This window comes from Nycticebus coucang, chromosome 1, assembly GCF_027406575.1.
Source record: "Nycticebus coucang isolate mNycCou1 chromosome 1, mNycCou1.pri, whole genome shotgun sequence".
Lineage (NCBI taxonomy): Eukaryota > Metazoa > Chordata > Mammalia > Primates > Lorisidae > Nycticebus > Nycticebus coucang.
The window spans coordinates 10963955-10983991 of NC_069780.1; the positions used below are offsets into that span (position 1 = coordinate 10963955).

General features: G+C 42.6%; 1 protein-coding gene across 2 annotated transcripts in view; it reads right to left on the minus strand.

The window, feature by feature from the left end:
• Positions 1-12270, minus strand: part of PRKG2 (protein kinase cGMP-dependent 2) — a 104148-nt gene extending 91878 nt beyond the window's left edge. For both annotated transcript variants that reach the window (XM_053592385.1, XM_053592303.1), the window contains exons 1-2: positions 12155-12270; positions 1945-2418 (exon numbers count right to left, since the gene is read on the minus strand). In XM_053592385.1, the coding sequence (XP_053448360.1) occupies positions 1945-2405 (461 nt within the window). In that variant the 5' untranslated portion in view covers positions 2406-2418; positions 12155-12270. The remainder of the gene's footprint in view (positions 1-1944; positions 2419-12154) is intronic.
• Between the last annotated feature and the right edge of the window lie 7767 nt (positions 12271-20037).

The following is a 20037-nucleotide window of genomic DNA, read 5'->3' on the forward strand; positions in this document are numbered from 1 at the left end:
TGCTCCTTGAATAATATACTTACGTATGCGTATATAATAATACAATGCATAATATGTCTGATATATCAAAAGAAAAAACTAAATGGTGTTCAATTTTTTTATGAGCCTAAGTTTGTGACATTTATAACTTCTGAATTCATACACTAGAAATAAATTATTTTTTTGAAAGAGAATAGATAAGACTTTGTTAAACAAATTAATAATGAAAATTTTGGTTTAATAAAACTCTCCTGAAGTCTAATATTAACCAGACTTCTTTCAGCCACAGAGTACTATGATTAACAATCTGACATCACCAGCTTCCTTAGCAAATATTTATTGATCATTCACTATGTGCCAAGTACTGTCAACAAATTGATGAATTAAACATCCCTTTATAATTTTTTTGTTAAAATTAATCATTTTGTTTGTTTAGGTCAGATGTTTTATCTTGATTTATATTACTTGTGTCTGTAATAAATTAAAATTTGTTTTAATTTCACAGATCTTGCACTTTGCAATAGAGATCCATGCCCAACCAAGACATTATCAAGGCAAAAGATCTAATTTCAATTAAATACTCATTTAGAAATAATGAAGAAAGGGGACCATAACTCAAGATGTTTCTAATCAATCTTTTCTGGTCAGAAAAAAATCAAACTTTAGCCATAAAATGAAAGTATAAACACACACATACACTCTCACAAGAACACAGTGGTAAATATTTGCATGTTCTTTTAAAAATTCTAATGCTTAACAGTAATGCTAGCTTTTGATCGTTCCCTCTGCCTGAAATGCTCTTTCTACCTGGTCTGTACACCTTTTCATCCTTCAGGTCTGTTAGAGGTCATGTCCTCAGCCAGGCCTTCAGGACAAGCCTGCTTCTTGCCCTTCTTTCCACACACTGAGACACTGCCCATGACACTGTTGGGTTCCATAAGATCATTGATCCAAATTAATAATTAGACACTGCTGACTTGTTCCTGTGTACACAGTCTATGTGCCCCATGAGAAAGGCTCTGCTATCTATCCACTGACGTGCACCCAACATCTAACACAGCAGCGGGTAGAGAGCAGAGCTCAGCATGAACAGTAAAAGGACAGGCTGTCCATTTGAGGCTCTCCCATATTCCTTTTTGGGGACACCTGCAGATTAACTGTTAAGAAGTGGTTTTTACCAGTAGATGAACAACTACATGCCCACAATTGTGAGAAAAACACAATTAAATACAAGTAGGGAGGAGGGGAAAGATGAGGGGAGGAGGAGGGGAAGGATGAGGGGATTGGTGCGCTTTCACCTAATGGGCACGATGTTGGGGTATGTGGCACACCTCCTGGGTAAAGGGCTCAACTACAACTTGGACTTTCCCTAACAAATACAAACAATGTAACCTAATTGTTTGTGCCTCATATTAATCTGAAATTTAAAATAGTTTTTTTACTACACATGATCTATATTTCATTGTGATTTATGTGTATTTTTAAGCCCAGTCCTCAAGAAAGAGAAATGTGCACTTCTTACTATTACCTCTTCACTCCCCTAGGGTTTTCAAGATGATAAGCTGACGTTCAGTAAACTCAGCTCCTCGAAGTGATATATATCAAAGATATATGTATACATATATATATATATATGTGTGTGTATGTGTGTGTATACATGTCAAAGTGACACGTACCAAATATATATATATATATATCAAAGATATATATATGTGTGTGTGTGTGTGTGTGTATCATATTCAAGTCCAAGCAAAGTATAATTTCTGCTTTAAAGACAACTTTTGTCTAACAGGAGATTGTTCTACAAAATGAAACTATTTGATAGACCCTCCATCCCCAAATTTGAAAGGCTTAACATGCTCTTTATCATTAAGGAGACATAATAAATATCACTCTAGTATCGCATAATACGAAGGCCATGAGAGTTAAAAGGAACTTTAACTTTTAGGTGTAGGAACATCTTACCTGGAGTCCTTTCGGACTCTTGCTTTCTCAAAGGAAAATTCGGGGGGTTTGTTGAGGTCATAGGTGCGGGTGGTTGGCTCAGCAGATACCCCAGCCTTTGCTCCCCTCCTGCTGTGGAGAGACACCAATCCCGAAGCCTTCCGCTGCACCCCCAGAGGCACTTTATCTGGAGAGGTCTGCGGCGGGCTCCCCCCCTGCATGAGCACCACATCCTGCAGCTTGTTCAGCTGGACGCACTTGTTCTGGAGCTCCTCTGTGAGCTCAGCGATGGCCACAGTCTGCTTGGACAGCTGCTCCCGCAGCTCCTTCAGGTGGCACTCTCGCTCCTGGATCTCAGCATCCTTTCTCCTTAGCTCTCTCTCCAGCTCTATCACCTTGCTCCGCAGGGCCTCATTGGTGAAGTTCCCAGAGTGGCCATCTGGATGCTTGGAATGTTTGGGTTTCACTGAACCATTTCCCATTTTGCTCGTGGACCTAAAACAGGACACCGGTCAGGAATTACCAAGCAGATATTTCCCAACAGCCCTAACCCCTCTCATTCGGATCCGTTTCATAAACAGTCATCATTGTGTGATAAGCAATGAATTTCCCTGTTCTTCCAGAAAGCAAGCTGTGGGCTGAGTCCCTTAATCCCTACAGGAAGAACATATGGGCTCATTCTCCCCTGACCCCTTATGAGTACAAGTATTACATCTAAACATTTTGCACAAATGGCCTGAGTCACCTGCTGTTTTCCCTGGTCATTCTCTCTGGACAGCTGTGAAAAGCATCACAACAAAACTATGATTTGGATGTCAGCACAAAGATGAAACGCAAACCAACAGCTATAGCCACAGAGGTGTGGCAAAGTCACAACTCTCCCAGCTCCCTGAGCAGCTATGGTAAGAAGAAAGAAGCTTTCCCCTGATATAGAAAATAACACATCTGCATTCCTCAGAAGGAGAAGGCAGCGGTGGGGCTGCCTTATTAGCATTTTTTTCCTGCCATATGTATCCTTTAAGTTTTGCATTTCTGATAATGGTCACTGCTAAAAAACTTCTGGATTTTGGTCACGAGACAGAGGTATGGGGATTCATCCTCTGTCCACAGTCAAGGCTGTCCAAAAAATAATGACCTGTGGTCCAAGGTCTGTCCTTTTCCTATTAAGAATATTCTCAGTGTACGCTCCCCAAATCACTAATCTAGTAAGTCTCAGGATGTTATATGCAGAACAGGGGTTATGAGGGAGGATTTTAGTTGATTCAGAAATTTTTTTAGTTCAATAGCTATTTATGTATTGTAAACGTAAACAGTTAGCACTGCGAACTCACGAACTCATTGTTATTATGATTTCAGTGGAGACTATATTGGTAATTAAGTTTATTGAGACAATTCAATGAAAATAAAAATAAGCCATCTGCAGGTAATAAGCACATGCACGCAAAAAGGCAGAACTCAAATTGCTCCACTTAATTATCATAAAGTTTGGCCAGGCATTGTGGATGTAAGCCTGTAATTCTACCACTTTGGGAGGCCAGACTGGGAGGATCATTTGAGACCAGCCTGAGAAAATAGCAAGATCCATATTTCCGTAAAAATTAGAAAAATTAGCCAGGTGTGGTGGCACGTGCCTATAGTCTCAGCTACTCTAGAGGCTGAGACAGGATCAATGAGACTGATCAGTGAAGCCCAAGAGTTTGAGGTTGCAGTGAGCTATGATGGTGCTACCTCAATCTTTCCTTTCTAAAAAAAAAAAAAAAAAAAAAAAAGGAGGGAGAGAAGGAAGGAAAAAAGAAAGGAAAAGCTGAAAAGCTATCAGTCATAGGCTTAAAGCTTTCATGGCTGGCTATTGAAATAACTTCATACTATTGCATATGTGACTTTTGAAAGCCATAATCCAGGAAGCATTATTATAACACTTGTAAACTAAGCCTGAATCCTTCTGATCACCTGAAGTTAAGAGAGATGAAACTCACATAATCCTGCCCCCCTCTCTCTCTCCGAACTTCAACCTTAGACAGAAATAAAATATCTAGATTTATTTCACCAGCTCTGCCAGAATGAATCTGACCCCTACAGCAAGGAAGGCATGGATGTGAAGATGATGGAGCACCTATGGTTCAAACAGATGCAACCACGTAGCCAATATAGGTTGCCTAAGACAGTACCAACAGAAAATAAATGTATTTATAAAAGTAATCTGAAAATTCCCAGGTATTTGTTCCTTATATAACTCAGGTTCAAAGTAGTTATTAAGAAATATTACCCTTCAGAGAACTGTCTTAATATGTTAAAGACAAGTGGCAGGATTAAGCTTCTGTTGACTTGGTGGCCTTTACTATTGCTTGATATATAAGGAGATTGAGGAGAGGGCGGCGCCTGTGGCTCAAAGGAGTAGGGCACTGGCCCCATATGCTGGAGGTGATGGGTTCAAACCCAGCCCCTGACCAAAAACTGCAAAAAAAATAAAAAAAAAAAGATTGAGGAGACCAGAATGCAAAGAAGTGGTCCTGGATATACTTACATCATGAATAAACAATTCAGAAGATGTCAGATTGGATCTGAGAAGAAACTTGAATGAGATTATGACTCACAGGCATGAGAAAGATGCTCTCAAGTGTCTTCCATTAATGTGTACACAACTGTTTGCCTGAAGCAGTGAACCATCTTCTAGACAAGCTCTTTGGTTCACAGACAAGCATTCTTTAGCCAACAAAGAAAGGAAGACAGGGTAATGGTAGGAGGGAAAGGACATGGCCTATAAAGAAAAGAGCAAGAACAATTTTTTATTTTATTTTATTTTTGAGACAGAGACTCAAGCTGTCGCCCTGGGTAGAGTGCTGTGGCGTCACAGCTCACAGCAACCTTAAACTCTTGGGCTTAAGCGATTCTCTTGCCTCAGCCTTCCCAGTAGCTGGGACTATAACCGCCTGCTACAATGCCCGGCTATTTTTGGTTGTAGTGGTCATTGTTTGGTAGGCCGGGGCTGGATTCGAACCCACCAGCTCCACCGTATGTGGCTGGCACCCTAGCCGCTTGAGCTACAGGCGCCACTAGCAAGAACAATTTTTAAAAATCTAATATTAAATTAACACCTCCTTCTTTATTCATGGAATGATTGTTTACTAAGCCCTAACTGTCATATTTACTATCAGGGCACATCCATTCATGAATTTACAGTGAAAGTTGACACAGAAAACAGTTCTAGCATTCTAAACATGAAAAGGCTTAGAGTCATTTTTGCTCTGTGTATGATATTCATAAAATTCTGTACCAGTCCAATAATATTGTCAACCTGAAACACTATTAGGTCGAGGGTATTAAATTCTCCCCAAACACCAACTATTCTCCGGTTTTAACGAAGTAAATTTGGAAGCTGCATAAATCTTTCAAGCTATTTAGAATTCCAAAGAGAGGTGAAAGAAGAATAACTAACTCATCTTCCAAGTCACTCATTTAAGATGTGTCAGTAAGTTACTAAATGGCTGAATACGAGTCTGATTTCCTACTGAGTTCATCCCTTCAAACGTTGTTGTCCCTGAAGCCAAGGCCTTATGTGTCTGGCTTCATAAAACCTAATTATGAAGCTTCCCTCTGTTTCCTGTATCAGTCACTATGATAAGCTATTTCTCAAATATGTATTGCTAGCCACAAGGAGAAGAGAAATACAGGATGTTGCTCCATTAATCTAACAAGTACGGGTTATTAAAAACTATTCTTATATTCAGAGCAGAGCATATGACATAATAAAAAATGAGTTTGGAGATAAAGACCAGAATTTAAGTCGAGCACTGGAGTCAGACCAACGAGGGTTAGAAAACAATCTGCTTTTTCCTAATCTTCTATAAATTCCTTAGAAACTCTGATTCTTAGTTTTCTTACTGATAAAATGGAGCATACTTATATCTACCTCAGAGGGTTACAGTGAATATTACATTTTTAAAGCGTCGCGTGCAATGCTTGACACATAGAAGACATCAAGTAAACAAATAGTTCTTAATAGAGAAACTGACTAGAAACAGGAACTTAAGGTCTTGGTGTGAGGAAAGCCCAGCAGGGCTCCTTTCTGGATAGGACAAAAGTTTAGTAAACTGGAAGTCTCAAACATGAGAGGTCTTCAAAGAAGCATGTGGAGGGAGAGAAAATCTTACTCTGCAAATACTGTATTTTTCATTGTTTCATTTGGAACAGCCTGGGAAACAAACGCCCCTAAAAGATGGATACAAAAAAAAGGCCTTGTGGATGACACAGAGCCAGTGTCAGGCCTGCAAGGATTCTCATGCTTTGTAGCTGCCTCATGTGTCCCTGTTGACTTTCACACTTTGCAATGACATCCTCAAACCCAAAAGGCCTGCCTAATTGTCTCTGAGGGCAACGAAAAAGCGTGGTTCATTAGGGAGGTGGTACTCTCTTGCATTTAGCAAGACGAGAAGCATACTATATTCTATTATAAATGACCATTATATTAATTTAGTCACTATTTAGGAAATGCTACCCAGGGAGGATAGCATTTCCTAGAAGAAACACAAGAAAAGTAAAAGTGACTGTAAAGATGTTGGAAGGCAGATTAACACCTGGCCGTCAATGTGGGAGGTTTCAGACTTTATTGTCTGTTTTTTTCTCCAGCACTAAAGCAATTTGGAATGAAAATCTTGGCTCTGGTCTAGATAATATCTATTTGTCTTTCTACCCATCTGGAGTCTGTTATAAATACAGACACACACACACACCCCTACGTGTTTATGTGTAAATATGGGAGATGGTACACTTCTGGCTAAGATTGTAGAGCCAGAGTCCCACTGTCATGTCCTCAGGCAAGGTACTGGGCTTGTGTTCTATAACAGAAGAAACAGAAGCATAGATGGACAGATTATAGATAAAGTAACACTGCCATCGTATAGAGTGGTTAAAGGGCTAAATGAGATAAATCATAAGAACTTAGCACAGGGCTTGGCTTATTGACCTAAAAATATTTACTAAGCCAATACAATATTTTAGGAGAAAACTGACACTCCCCAACTTAAGACTTACTATAAAGGCCAGGTGCAGTGACTCACGCCTGTAATCCTAGCACCCTGGGAGGTTGAAGTGGGTGGATAGCTTGAGCTCACAAGTTCAAGACCAGCCTGAGCAAAAGTGAGACCTTGTCTCTACTAAAAATAGAAAAACTGAGGCAAGAAGATTGCTTGAGCCCAAAAGTTGGAGGTTGCTGTGAGCTATGATGCCACAGTACTCTACCCAGGGTGACAGCTTGAGACTCTGTCTCCAAAATAAAAAATAAAAAAGACTTACTATAAAGCTACAATAATCAAGATAGTGTGGTATGGTGTAAGAACAGAAAAGCAGATTAATACAACAGTGTAAAGAGCCTGGAAATAGGCCCAAACATACACAAAAATGATCTTTGACAAAAGAACGAAGGCAAATCAATATAGAATGGATGGAACAACTAGATATTCACATTAAAAAAAATTAAAAACTAGATACAAACTTTATACTTTTCACAAAAATTAGCTCCAAATGGGTCATAAACCTAAACAGAAAACAAAACAAACAAACAAAAAAACTATAAAACTCCTAAAAGACAACAGAGGTGATCTTGGGTTTGCTGATGGCTTTTTATTTATTTATTTTTATTTAGATAAAGGACCAAATACATGATTCATAAAAGGAAAAATATATAATTTGAACTTCAGTAAAATTTAAAACTTCTGCTGTGCAAAAGACAATGTAAGAAAATGAAACAAGCCCCAGATGTGGAGAAAATACTAGCAAAACATAGCTAATATAGGAGAAATTCTTAAGCACTTGATAGTCATAAAACAACACAACTCAAAAAAGTGGGCAAAAGATCTGAGCAGATACCTCACCAAAGACGACACATGTACACAGATGGCAAATAATCATATGAAAAGGTGTTCAACATTATAGGTCATTAGGGAATTTCAAATGTAAACAACGAGGTACCACAACACACCTACTACAATCAAAAACACCAACAACACCCAATGCTGGGGAGGACAGAGAGCAACAAGAACCCTTCCTCATCAACTGTAGGGATGTAAAATGACACAGCCACCGTAGAGGACAGTCTGGCAGTTTCTTACAAAGCTGAATACAAGCTACATGATTCAGCAAATGCACGTCTTGGTATTCATCCGACTGATAATGAATCATAAGTTCTCACTAGAACCTACACATAAACGTTCATAGCAGGTTTTTTCATACTTAACAACATGTGAAAGTAACCAAGATGTTCTTTAGTGGGTAAACAAACAAACTGTGGTATGTCCATATAATGGAGCATTATTCAATAGTAAAAAGTAATGTCAACCAATGAAAAGACATTGCTAAGTGAAGGAAGCTGATGTAAAAAACCTACATATGGTTTCATTTCAGTTATACAGCATTCTGGAAAACAACAGCAAAAATAGCAGCTGTTGCCAAGAGCCTGGAGAAAGGGAAAAAGGAATGAATAAGAGGAAAATGGGATTTTTAGGACAGTAAAACTATTCTGTAGGATACATGTCATTATGCCCTTGTCAAAACCCATGGAATATACAACATAAGGAATGAACCTTAATGTGAATTATGGAGTTTAATAACTATATATGTATCAATATTGGCTCATCAATGATAGCAAATGTATCACACTGATGGGGGATGGTAAGAACAAGGGAAACTGGTTTAAACTATAACTTTAAATTGTTCTAAAATAGGAAGTCTATTAATTTTTCAAAAGAAAGCTGATAGCACCTTTAGGGGACAGGCTGAAATACATGATAGATGGGTGGAGAGTAATGAGTGATGAGTGATGAGGCTGAAAAGTAAGATGCCGGAGTGGACGCTGAGAACTCTGCGTCTGGATGTTCGTGTACACCAAGTATTTTTCAAGTCACCTGATCAGATTTGTCCTTTGGAAAAATATATTTAACGAAATGAAAAGAGTTTAGAGGAAGTAAGCAAAGTAAGAGGCTAGTGCACCCATCCATGTAAGAGGTGATAAGTACAGTCCTGAGGGCAGCCCACAGCACCATCCTATTCTAATGACGTCAACCTCCTGAACTAAAAAAAAAAAAAAAAAAAAAAAAAAGGACCATCTCCACGGTATCTAGAAGAGTAAAACATTATTATAGAAGATTTGGTAAAAGTTATGATTATAGGTATCTCTGCAATGTCCTTCCCTACAAATCATGAAAAGCAGAATAGATTCTTTTTTATGATATCAACAGTTTAGCTTGAAATCAGAGGATTGAATGATACAGGCTTTTTTAGATGATCTTCTAAGTATCTAGAAAACTGATGCAGTTGATGTTATCACTAGCTTGTCTCTTCATAGTTCTTTTAGAAAATAATTAACTATCAGTGAATACATAATATAAATCCTTACTTCCTCTCCCTGAAGCAAACCACACAGAGTTGTCCTCGTGAGAAACAGCTCAGGTCTACATCAATGCCACAATCAAAGCATCTGTCCACTTGCTCCTGAGACTGCTGACCTGAGGCTCAGTTTTGAATCTTATTTTCTCTGATTTAGAGAATAATCTTCTTCTGACAGACAATCTCATGAGCTGACTGTACCAAAGTTTCAGCTACTCCAGGGGTTGACTCTCTTTGAAGTGTCCCTCCCCCAGCAGAACGTTCACCATGAATTTTATTAATGCCACGCATCCTACTTCTGACTGCCAAATCTGGTAGTGTTCTATTCAGCTATTTTGGGTGCTATATTAACAGATAAACAAACACACTGAAATACAGATGTGCAGATGCAGGTCAGGAGATTATAGCTGACAGAATTTGAGTGGTGTTAAGAAGAAAGAGAATAAAGATTTGGATGTTTATATTGTGGCAACTGGGTAAGAGGTGATGTCATTGACCAAAAGGAGGAGTAGATTGGAGGGAAAGGACAATGAGTTTAATAGGGAGCATATTTAGTTTAGTAAGTGGAAATCATAAGGAAGAGAAGTTCAGTAAGCAGTAAGAAATGAGGGACTAGAAAATTGAAGGAAAAGAGGAACCTGACCATATTTAGCATTTGTTGATACATGAGTGGAGACTGAAGCTGACCAGGTGGATGCAAGTGCCCAGGGTTGTGGCACTGAGGAGAGGAAGAATGTCTAGGTCGATATAAGATTCAAAAGAAAACCAGAGATGTGGCCAACAGCTATTGCTTTAGTTAATGTGAGCGAGGATGGGAAGTGATTAATAATAAAAGAGGATAGGTGGGAGGAATACTGCAGGTGGAGTCTCTGATGCGGTAATTAAATGAATATGCACCTGAGGGAAGTCAAAATGATTCCAGTGTTTCGATCTCGGAAATCTTGGAGGAAGGTAGAACTATTCACTCTTCATTCATTCCCCCAAAAGTTAGCAGAGGGCACCATCTATGGTTAGGAACTGTGACACTGACAGAAGTCAGGAGAATGAGCAGGCCTCACAGGGACAGGCAGGAGTCTGAATTTACATACATCGCGTCTGAGATACCCTGTGGGTCATCAAATGGAAATGTCCAGAAGATAGAAGCAAAGAAGTCAAGGCAAAACACTGGTCCCGGGAGGTAAGGCGTGCAGTCCCATTAGTAGATGAGAGGACTATGGGAGATAAAAAAGAAAAGTCTCTGTTCTTAGGCACCAACATACAGGTAATAACTGCGTGTGCTATTGTGAGAGAGGAGGAAGAGAAGCAAACAGCAAAGAAGAAAAGGAATGGGGAAACAAGAGATCTAGAAATATCTCAGAGGCCATGCCGGTAACACCTTCTAGAAGGTGAGCAGGATGCAGCTCACATCCCACAGATAAGTCAAAGAAAATGAGATCACAGGGAAAAGCTCCGAATTTAGCCTTTCATGGAAAAGTCTGGATAAAAACTCCATTGCAAAGGCCCCTGAAAACAACGAACACCGAGAGGAGGGACTTCAAGATGGTGTCATGATTCAGGCAAAGGATTTTTAGAATAGTGGAAACTCGGGAGTATTTATAAGCCCAGGATAATGAACACCGAAGATAGAGAAAACGAAAACACAGGGAAAGAGAGGATAATTGATAGGAAAATAGCCTCCAGGAAGCAAGAAAATATGGGATCACATATGAGCAACATCCAGGCAACCTGTGCCTTCACTGGTGGGGGGTGAATTCTCATCAGCCTCACTCGTAATTGATTTCACAGGACTGGAGGTAATTACTTCATATTAAAAGAGACGGACCCTGGGCATCATCTTTTGATGTCATTTATTCTTCGTTACCCAGTACCCCAATGGACAGGACGTTCTCTAATTCTCCAAAGAGAATTCTCCACCATCTTAGCTCATACTCTGCTGTGCAAACTAAACCACGGTCCTGGCAACAGTTACTGTATGTTATGTGGGATGGTCGCCTTCTCCACGAGTTAAATAGAAACTTGCAAAGGAAAGAGGCAATTTCTAAGGAAACCGTATGTATGGGGGGGTGGCAGGGGCAGGTGTATGTAGCTCTCTTTCTTTAGTAAAAAAATAAAATAAAGTAAAATAAAAATAATTATTCAAAAGCCCCTGGAGATGTGGGGGACAAGCCTATCAGGAGACCAAGGCGTTTGTATCAGAGCCACGCTTTCTACCTGCTGAATCTGCCCACGCTGTTTCTATGCTCAGCTACAGCTTCCACTGCTATGAATGTGCACCCCAGTTCTTCTCGAACTTGAACCCATTACTTTTCCTGATTTCTGGGTTTTGTTTGTTTACTCTTGTTTCTTCATCACCGGGATCACAGGAATGTGGAAGAGCCTCAGGGTGCCGAGACACTCCGGACACCCACACAAGTTTACCAGGACTCCTGAAGTCCTTGCCTGAGCCCTGCGTGCCAGCTTGGCAGGCAAAGCCGGGAGCGCACGCCCTGACAGCGTCGCCGAGCCCCCAGCCCCAGCCCCAGTCTCGGCGGCCGCTGCCGGCTGAAGCCCGGAGAGCCCTGAAAACTGTCCCCGGGGCTGAGGGGCTGAGCTCGCCCCGGTCGGCCTCGGATGAGCTTCTTAAAAACGAGCAGCCTTCCTCTGCCCTCAGGGACTCAGGAAACGCCGCCACCCGGAGCGAACGCGGAGCAGACACACGTCCACACTCCACAGCACGAGCCGGGGACCGGCTGGGTGTGGAGCCGAGAGAGGCACCCACCGCGCGACGCAGGCGAGGCGCGCACACGAGGGCGCCCAGACCCCGGCCCTCCCCGCGCACCTCGGCGCCAGAGCCCCGAGCCGCGAACCTCACCGAGCAGCCGGGTAACTTTCCAGGTGCGCAGCCTGTCACCTCGGCGGGTGTCGCTGCGCCCATCCGCCGCCGCCCTCTCTGGCCTCCCGCGGCGCCCCAGCCGAGCGCGAGTCGCTCCGCGAGCCCGGGCCGAGCGCACGGTGTGCAGCGCGGGCCCGGGGCGCGGGAGCCGCCGCCGCCGCCGGAGCTGCGCGGGAGCCGGGCGCGGGCGAGCGCGCTGCGGGCGGGCGCTGCGGCGGCGTCGGTGTCGGTGTGTAGCCTCGCTCCTCCGCGGGCGCCGGTGCAGGGGAGGCGCTGCGAGGGCGGGCGGGGGAGGAGAGCGGGGAGGAGGAGGGCGCGGGCCGCCGGGCCGCTGCGGGGAAGGGCCGGGTGCCCCAAAGGTGGGGTCACCGCGCGCGCCCACTTGACTCCGAGACAGGCCGCCAGCGACAACCGCAGTCTGCACTTTACACCCCGTACCCTGCAGAGTGAGGCAACTTAAGTAGGGCGATAACGGCGTGGTTGTAACATTTTTTTCACATCATTATGATTATTATTTCTATTCCAAGTGTGTGGGACGAGGGGAGAGGAAACTTCAGCGAGACGTGCATCTTTCCCTTCCCCTCCCTCTCCCTGTGCCCGTGTCTGTGTTCACTGCGGGCTCTCTCCACCTCGCCTTCCCTCTTGGAGCGCAGACCCGTGCACGTATCCTGGACACGCTTCCCTCTGTCACTCCAATGCCCTTCTAAGAAGACATGTGACCCCGGAGCCGCTTGGCGACGCGCTTTTCCCGGACTCTGAAGCCATAACTTACATCTAGTTTGCCAATTCACATGATGCTGGGGGCAGTGGAGGAGCCCAGATCCGAGGCACAGCGCGGATACCTTAGGAATCTGTGGGGCTTCTGGCGGGCAGCTTTCGTGGTCATCCGAGCGGATAATTCTCTGCCATCGCCTTTTTGAGTACATTTTCCCCCCTGAGGCGTGCATTATGGTTTTCTAAATATATATCAACACCCCACCGCAGTATTTGCTGTGCTGTGGAGTGGTGAGATCTCCGTGTGGCTTTTCTCCCTTCCTCCTGCCCCCAGAGGAATTTCACTGGCAAATCCATTAAGGACAAGGGCAGTTTCTGTGTGAGGGACACCCAGTACAGTAAGGGTCTATTTTTCAGCATCTAGAAAATGTTAGAACCCGACTCTCCTGGGCAGTGAGGCTCCTGTAACATCAGTATATGCTGTTATATACATAAACTTACATAAAAAATGGGGCCCGTGTAAAATTTATTGAATGGGGCCATTAAGTTTCAGAGGAGGAAGAGGTAGTTCTAACATGTGTGTGCTAACTGGAGAAAAATAAGCAAAAGTACACTAAGTACTTTTTTGTGAACTTATGTCAGAAGGTGTACATTTTATACAAACCTTTAAAAAAAAAAAAGCCTAACTAGACTAGACAGAGGTGAAGAATTCCACAGAAAAGTGAAAAATAATTAAATTATTTTAAGTCACTGTAATAATGGAATTTTAAGTCAATAGACTGAATTTTTATGAACAATCGAATGGAAAAGAGGAGAAAAGGAGAGATTAGTCAAAGTCCCTACATTTTTATTTACTACAAATTTGTTTATTTGGATTTTTAAAAGTTTTTTACTATGGGTTGCTAATTAATGAGTCATCAAATTGATGCATTGGGTCAAAGCTAACTTGTTTTTTCTCTTTTTAGAGACTGAGTCTTGCTCTGTCACCCAGCCTAGAGTATAGTGGTGTGATCATAGCTCCTTGCGACCTTGAACTCCTGGATTCAAGTGATCCTCCGGCCTCTGACTCTCCGATAGCTAGGATAAAGGTAGCGTTTTAAAAATGATACATGATAGAATAAAAATGGCAGAGCGTGACACACATGCTGAGAGTAAATATGTGTTTTTATAAATCTTTTGCTTTGGTTAAATATATGTGGGGTGGGGGCACTAGATAACCACATAATATATACTCTCTTGCTGTTCATTGGAGTTAAAGCTTGAAAGCTTTATTGATGTATTCATGTAATATAGGCTGCTGCCTTCAGTCACCCAGCTAGTCAGTTTGAGAGGGAACTTGGGTTCCCTCAGAACAGTCCTGTACTCTGTCAACTCTACCATGTTCAACAAAGACGAGAAGGAAGTAGGGGGAGGAAAGTGATCATTTTTGATCCTTTTATTCAGTCTTTCAATAAACGTGCTTTCTCCTGTGTTTCAGGATTAGTGCCAAAAACTAGGAATTCAATGGGGAACAAAATTAACTTGTGATTTCTGCCAACTTACAGCATACAAACCAGTGGGAGGAAAGGGCATTAAACGAATCAACACATACAGTATATACTCTGTATGTGATAAATGCCATGAGAGAAAAAAACTTGGAGTTATGTGTTTAGATGTGAGACACTGCAATTAATTATTAACCCAATTTAAAGTATCTTAAATGATAAGGAAATTTATTGTTTTATATAGCAAAAAGTCCCAAGGTCAGGAGGCTCTGACAGGTGAATTCAGCAGTACAGCAGTGTCAGAGAAGGCCAGAACTCGTTTCCGTTATTCTTTCACCTTCCCCAACACGCCAGCTTTGTTCCCAGGACTGCCTCTCCCAGGGTCCCAGGGTGGCTGGAGCAGCTCCAGTCGTTAGGGACAATCCCAGCAGTGCCCAAAGATAACAAAGAGTGTGTCCTTTCAAGAGTGGGGATATTCTTCTCAGACACTTCCAGGAGACTCTCATTTGCCATTTGTCAAAACTGAGTCACACACTCTCCCCAAAACGCTGGAAATGGAAAGTGGAGGAGGGGATTGCCATGACTGACGTAGGCTCTTCAGAATTTTCTCCCAGACTTTTCAGGGTTGCATTCTTTGAAGACTGGATACTTGAACAAAAAGGAAAAGGTGGCAACAACTTCTCTGAATAGATGGTACTTAAACCTAAGATGAGTGAGCATCAGAGAGGGAGTAGAAAGCACCTTCCAGCCGAAGGAGTCTTGAGTGTGCCATCCAACCTTGCAAGGTTTGCGTGCTATTTCCTGTTCACTCCATAGGCCTGAGAAAGTAGGCTCAAAGTGTTAAATAATTGATCATGAACTTGATCAACGAATACATTGAAGGGCCAATCTATGTAATTCCAAAGCCCTACATCTTGGTCTCTTCTGCTTCTGCAAGGACAATGAGATGCCAAAATCCACTGGACTTTCTTTTCCCTTGGCTGAGGAACACAGGCCCCCACCCGCCTCAAGCTCCTTCTCCGATGTTTCTCTAAGCTCCTGGCAGTTCAGGAGATGGGTTCCTCAATAAACCTTCTCCCAGTGTCCTGTTCTCTGCTAAGGACTGGGGTTCTCATGACATCAAACTACAGAGGAAGCCTGGTAGGGAGGATAAGAGACCTGTCTTCTCCTTTCATGCATACGCAGTCCCCAAGCAGCCTTAGCGTTTTGCAGAAATCTCTGTTTTGCCTACTTCCCTTTTTCTCAAGGGCTGAGCTGGGAACAGATTCCAGTAATTCTTGTTGTTGTTTGCAGTTTGGCCAGGGCTGGGTTTGAACCCGCCACACTTGGTATATGGGGCTGGTACCCTACTCACTGAGCTACAGGCGCCGCCCCAGTGATTTTTAATATATTGAATTCAAACTCCCAAGATTCTGGATGATTAAATTCTGGTTCTAGATCACCCAACCTAAATCATATTTTAGGGGAATAAATTTCCACACAGGAGACTATATAATTGCCCTTGTCAGGCCATACTATCAGATCAGCCTCATGTTTATGACTCTTGAACGCCAGCTTGATGCCCTCCAAAGAGCAAGCTGAGCTACTTTCTATCACAAGAAGTACAAAACCACCATGCCGGTGGTTCACACTCCATATTCTCCCCATCTCTATGGTTCTCTTCCTTCCCTCCTTCATTCTTTCCTTTGGCTTCAGGCTCACTTGTCTTCTCCTGACCCCATGAGCAGACATTTCAGCTGAAGACCAGAGCATCAAGTCACTGTGCCCTTCTTTCTGATTGGTTTTGCCAAACGCTACCCAAGAAAAATACCATTTGCCTTCAGTACTTCAGCTGTCCAGGTTCCAGCATCACTCAATATGGTTATGAAACTGGGCCAATTGTTTCCAAAACAATTTTCATCTTCTCCAACCTCCCTGCATCCAAAGGCCTTCCTTCACCTCAATGTCACTGATGTCTTTCACAGTGTCACTGACTGTGCAGGATAGTGGTTCTCTCCTGTGTGATCCCACAGCAACACCCTACTCCAAGTTACAAAACCTCCGTAATGCATCCATCTCCCATATTAGACTTCAGAGCAGGGACTTGATTGTATTAATGCTTGCATCTCCAGAACACATATAGCTCAGGTCTTTTCATTATTTAAAAGCCATTTTTTTTTTTTATTTGCAGTATTTGATCTACTTTCTCTGTTTTCTTTAAAAAAATGTTTACCAAGATACTAGAGACTTGAAAGAGATCCCTGCACATGGTAGCCCCACATTCTCTGTGGGAGCTTGTCACCACTGCCATACAATCTTCCAGGCCCCACACTGAAGGCACCGTCTTCATTTCACTCTTCTCCCTGATGGTCTCTGGTGGGAAGGAGGGTGAATCCCATGGGCATTAACTCCCATCACAGTCAGGCAATTTCTTAGCCCCTCCAGGCAGCAGCCAGAGCCTTCAAAGGCCCCCATTTTTGGATTGACTAATCCCTTCCCATACTGTCTTTGAATGTCCTCCCTCCTCTTCTCTGCCTCCCACCTGGCCTCTCTCTTTCTCCCTCCCATCCCCTCTGTCTTTCTCATAGCTTCAATCATTACTCGAAGGTGTCTCCCTTTTCTTCAGCTGTCCCCCAGCTCTGCACTTTGTCTCAGCCCTTCTGTGGTAGTCATCACTTTCTGTGTGTATTGTAGCTCCCTATCTACATTATTTCCCTGCACGATGCCAACACCCAGAAGGCATGGTTCACATCTGATAACCTTTGCTGTATCTCTCCAAACAGCACAGAAGGGCCAATCCCAAAGTCAATAGAAAAGTCTGGAGAAAGAATGTGGAGCATGTTTTTATTTTCCTTCTGGAATAAATGACACTGGTTTAGAAAAAGACACAATTTAGAAATAATCTGCTCCATAAACAACCAGGCAATAGTAAATGTAACTATAAAAGAAACATACATAAATAAACTTAAATAATTTTCTGGTTTTATCTGCATATGCAAAGTTTCAATCCAGAGTGCATTGACTTTCCCAAATCGTGATTTTTTTTCTAGTTATGGATACCATTAAATAATATAGCCAGTATATACTAACTATGCACCAGGATAACAGTTCTTCACATCCCACCACTCTGTGCTATTTGATGGTCAGTGTGGACCACCCATCCAATACCTTTGACCTCTCAACTCTTTAGTCTTCGATTGAGCTCTGTCAGCTATCCACTCCCATAACCACACCTGGAATTCCCTCAGAAATCACTGATTCTGATAGCATATGTGTACCCAATCAGTTTGGCTCTGCCTGCCCCCAAGGGTTCAGCCCTTTTTCTTTCTTCTCAGCCACAATAGCCCAAGCAATGACGCTTGCTTTCCCCAAGACTGAAAAGCCCAGGCTTACACTGTCACTGACCTCGGCTTTCTTTGGATTGAGGTTCAGACTAGCATAGCCTCTGTAACACCCACTGGAGAAGGAACCTCAGTAGCTCCAGCCCTTGAGGCTGACCTGACTGAACCCACAGAAGTTCTGGCTTCCCTCACTGCTGCCTGTAGGTGCCCAAAACACAGCCCCAAAATACAGTGGAAATAATGCCCTGTGGAGCTGGCTCTGACCACTGAGAGCCAGGAGCCAGGAAGAAAACAACAAATAAATTGTTCACTGTGCTTGCCCACCCAGGAGCTGTTCAAAGATGTGATGGTTCTGTACTTCTGGCTGCTCCAGCCTGACTCAACAACCAGCTTTGTTTTCTAGAGAAGCTATAGAAAGATTGGTAATGCATCTTGAATCTGCTTTTTCTACTTCTCTCCCTCATTTTTATTTTTCCACACACTACTGCTTCCCTAGGACAATACACCAAATAAAGTATGTGAGCTTTGCCTCAGGCTCAGTTTTCTGGAGAATCCAGACTAAGACATTTTATTCTATCGCCATAATCTTTTTTCCTCAGGCTTAATCGTTCAATTACTTTCTCTTGTGTTCCTGGCCCTATAGTGACCTCTACTTCCCTCTGTTTACTTCCTCTTTCCTTCTTACACACTTTAGAACACAGTGCATGAGTTCATGAGCTTGGCAGCTGCCTTATGTTCTGCAACAGCCAGGTGCAGTCTCCATCCTGGAGGCATCTGACTTCTCTTTCTTGTACTTAGATAATAAGTGTTAGTGGAACAAGGTAGATATAGGTCCTGTTCTCATAAATGAAAATTCTGGGTCAATGGTGGGAGATTAGACTGGCAAAGCCATTCTAGAGAACCATATGGCAGGATTTACTTGGCATGCGACCTTATTTGGATATGGGATGATTGCAGTGTAATTAATTAAGATGAGGTCATTAGGATGGGCACTAATCTGCTATAATTGGTATCTTTATAAAAAAGGAAAATTTGGACACAGAGACAGGCATAGAACAAGGATAATATGAAAGTGACCACCTATAAGCCAAGGAGTTCTGGAACAGATTCTTTCCTCCGGGCCCTGAGAAGGAAGGAAGTGTTAGCCACTCCTGCTAACACTTGGATTTTGGACATGTAGGATCCAGAACTGGGAGATAATAAATCACCTCGTTTGGGGTACTTTGTTCCCACAAAGAATCCCATAATAACAATAGCAGGTGCTGAGTCCTGATAGTGCAGGTGAGCACTGCAGGCAATTCAAGCAGATTAAAACCCTTTGAAATACTATTATTATAAGTACTTTTTAAATAAGGAAACTGAGGCACCGAGAGATTAAGTACAACTTGTCAATAAGGGATTGCCTCAGGGTCCCCACACCAAATCTAGATGCCTGCCTGTGCCAGTGTGAATCCTCTTCTCCCTCACGTACCCTTGGGGTGAATGTATCCATCATCCTACCCAACGTTAGTGCTTCTTCCTATGCCTTGTAAGGAATCTTTGGTTTCCTTAAGTTTCTCTCACCTTAAGCAAAGACTTCTTATGTTATAGCTTATACTCCCTAAATTTGTCATCTGCTACAGTCGTCGTCTTTATTTCCTTTGTCACTCCTTTGACCATCAGTCTATCAGTTTCTGAATGCTGCCATAACACAAATTTAGTGGTTTAAAACAACACAAACTTATTTTCTTATAGTTCTTGAGGTCAGAGCTCTGAAATGAGTCTCAAAGAGCTAAAAATCAAGGTGTCATCAGGGCTGTCCTCCTTCTGGAGGCTCTAGGAAAGAATCTGTTCTCTTGCCTTTTTCAACTTGTAGATGCTGTCCATATCCCTTGGCTTGCGATCCCTTCCACCACCATCTTCAAAGCCAATAACAGCCTCTTCCTTGACTCTCCTGCCTCCTCTTTCACCTCTAAGGACTCCTATGATTACATTTTACCCCCACCCCAGATAATCCAGGATGATCTCCCCATTTCAAAATCCTTAATTACCTCCATAAAGTCCTCTTTTTCATGAAAGGTAGCATCTTCACTGGTTCTAGGAATTAAGACATGGTGGGGGTGGCTATAACTCTCATTTATCTGGCTTCTTGACACTCTACCAAAAATACCTTTCCTAATGCCACCAGTGACCTCTGTATTTCTAGCATCGTTAGAGACAGGTGTCTTACTTGACCTCTCAGCAGCACTGGATGCAACTACCTCACTTCTCCTCATGAGAGTGGCTTCAGTGACCACATACTCCCCCATATTTCTCTCCCTCTTCATTGCCTGCTCCTTCTCAGGCTCCCTTACCAATCTTTCTG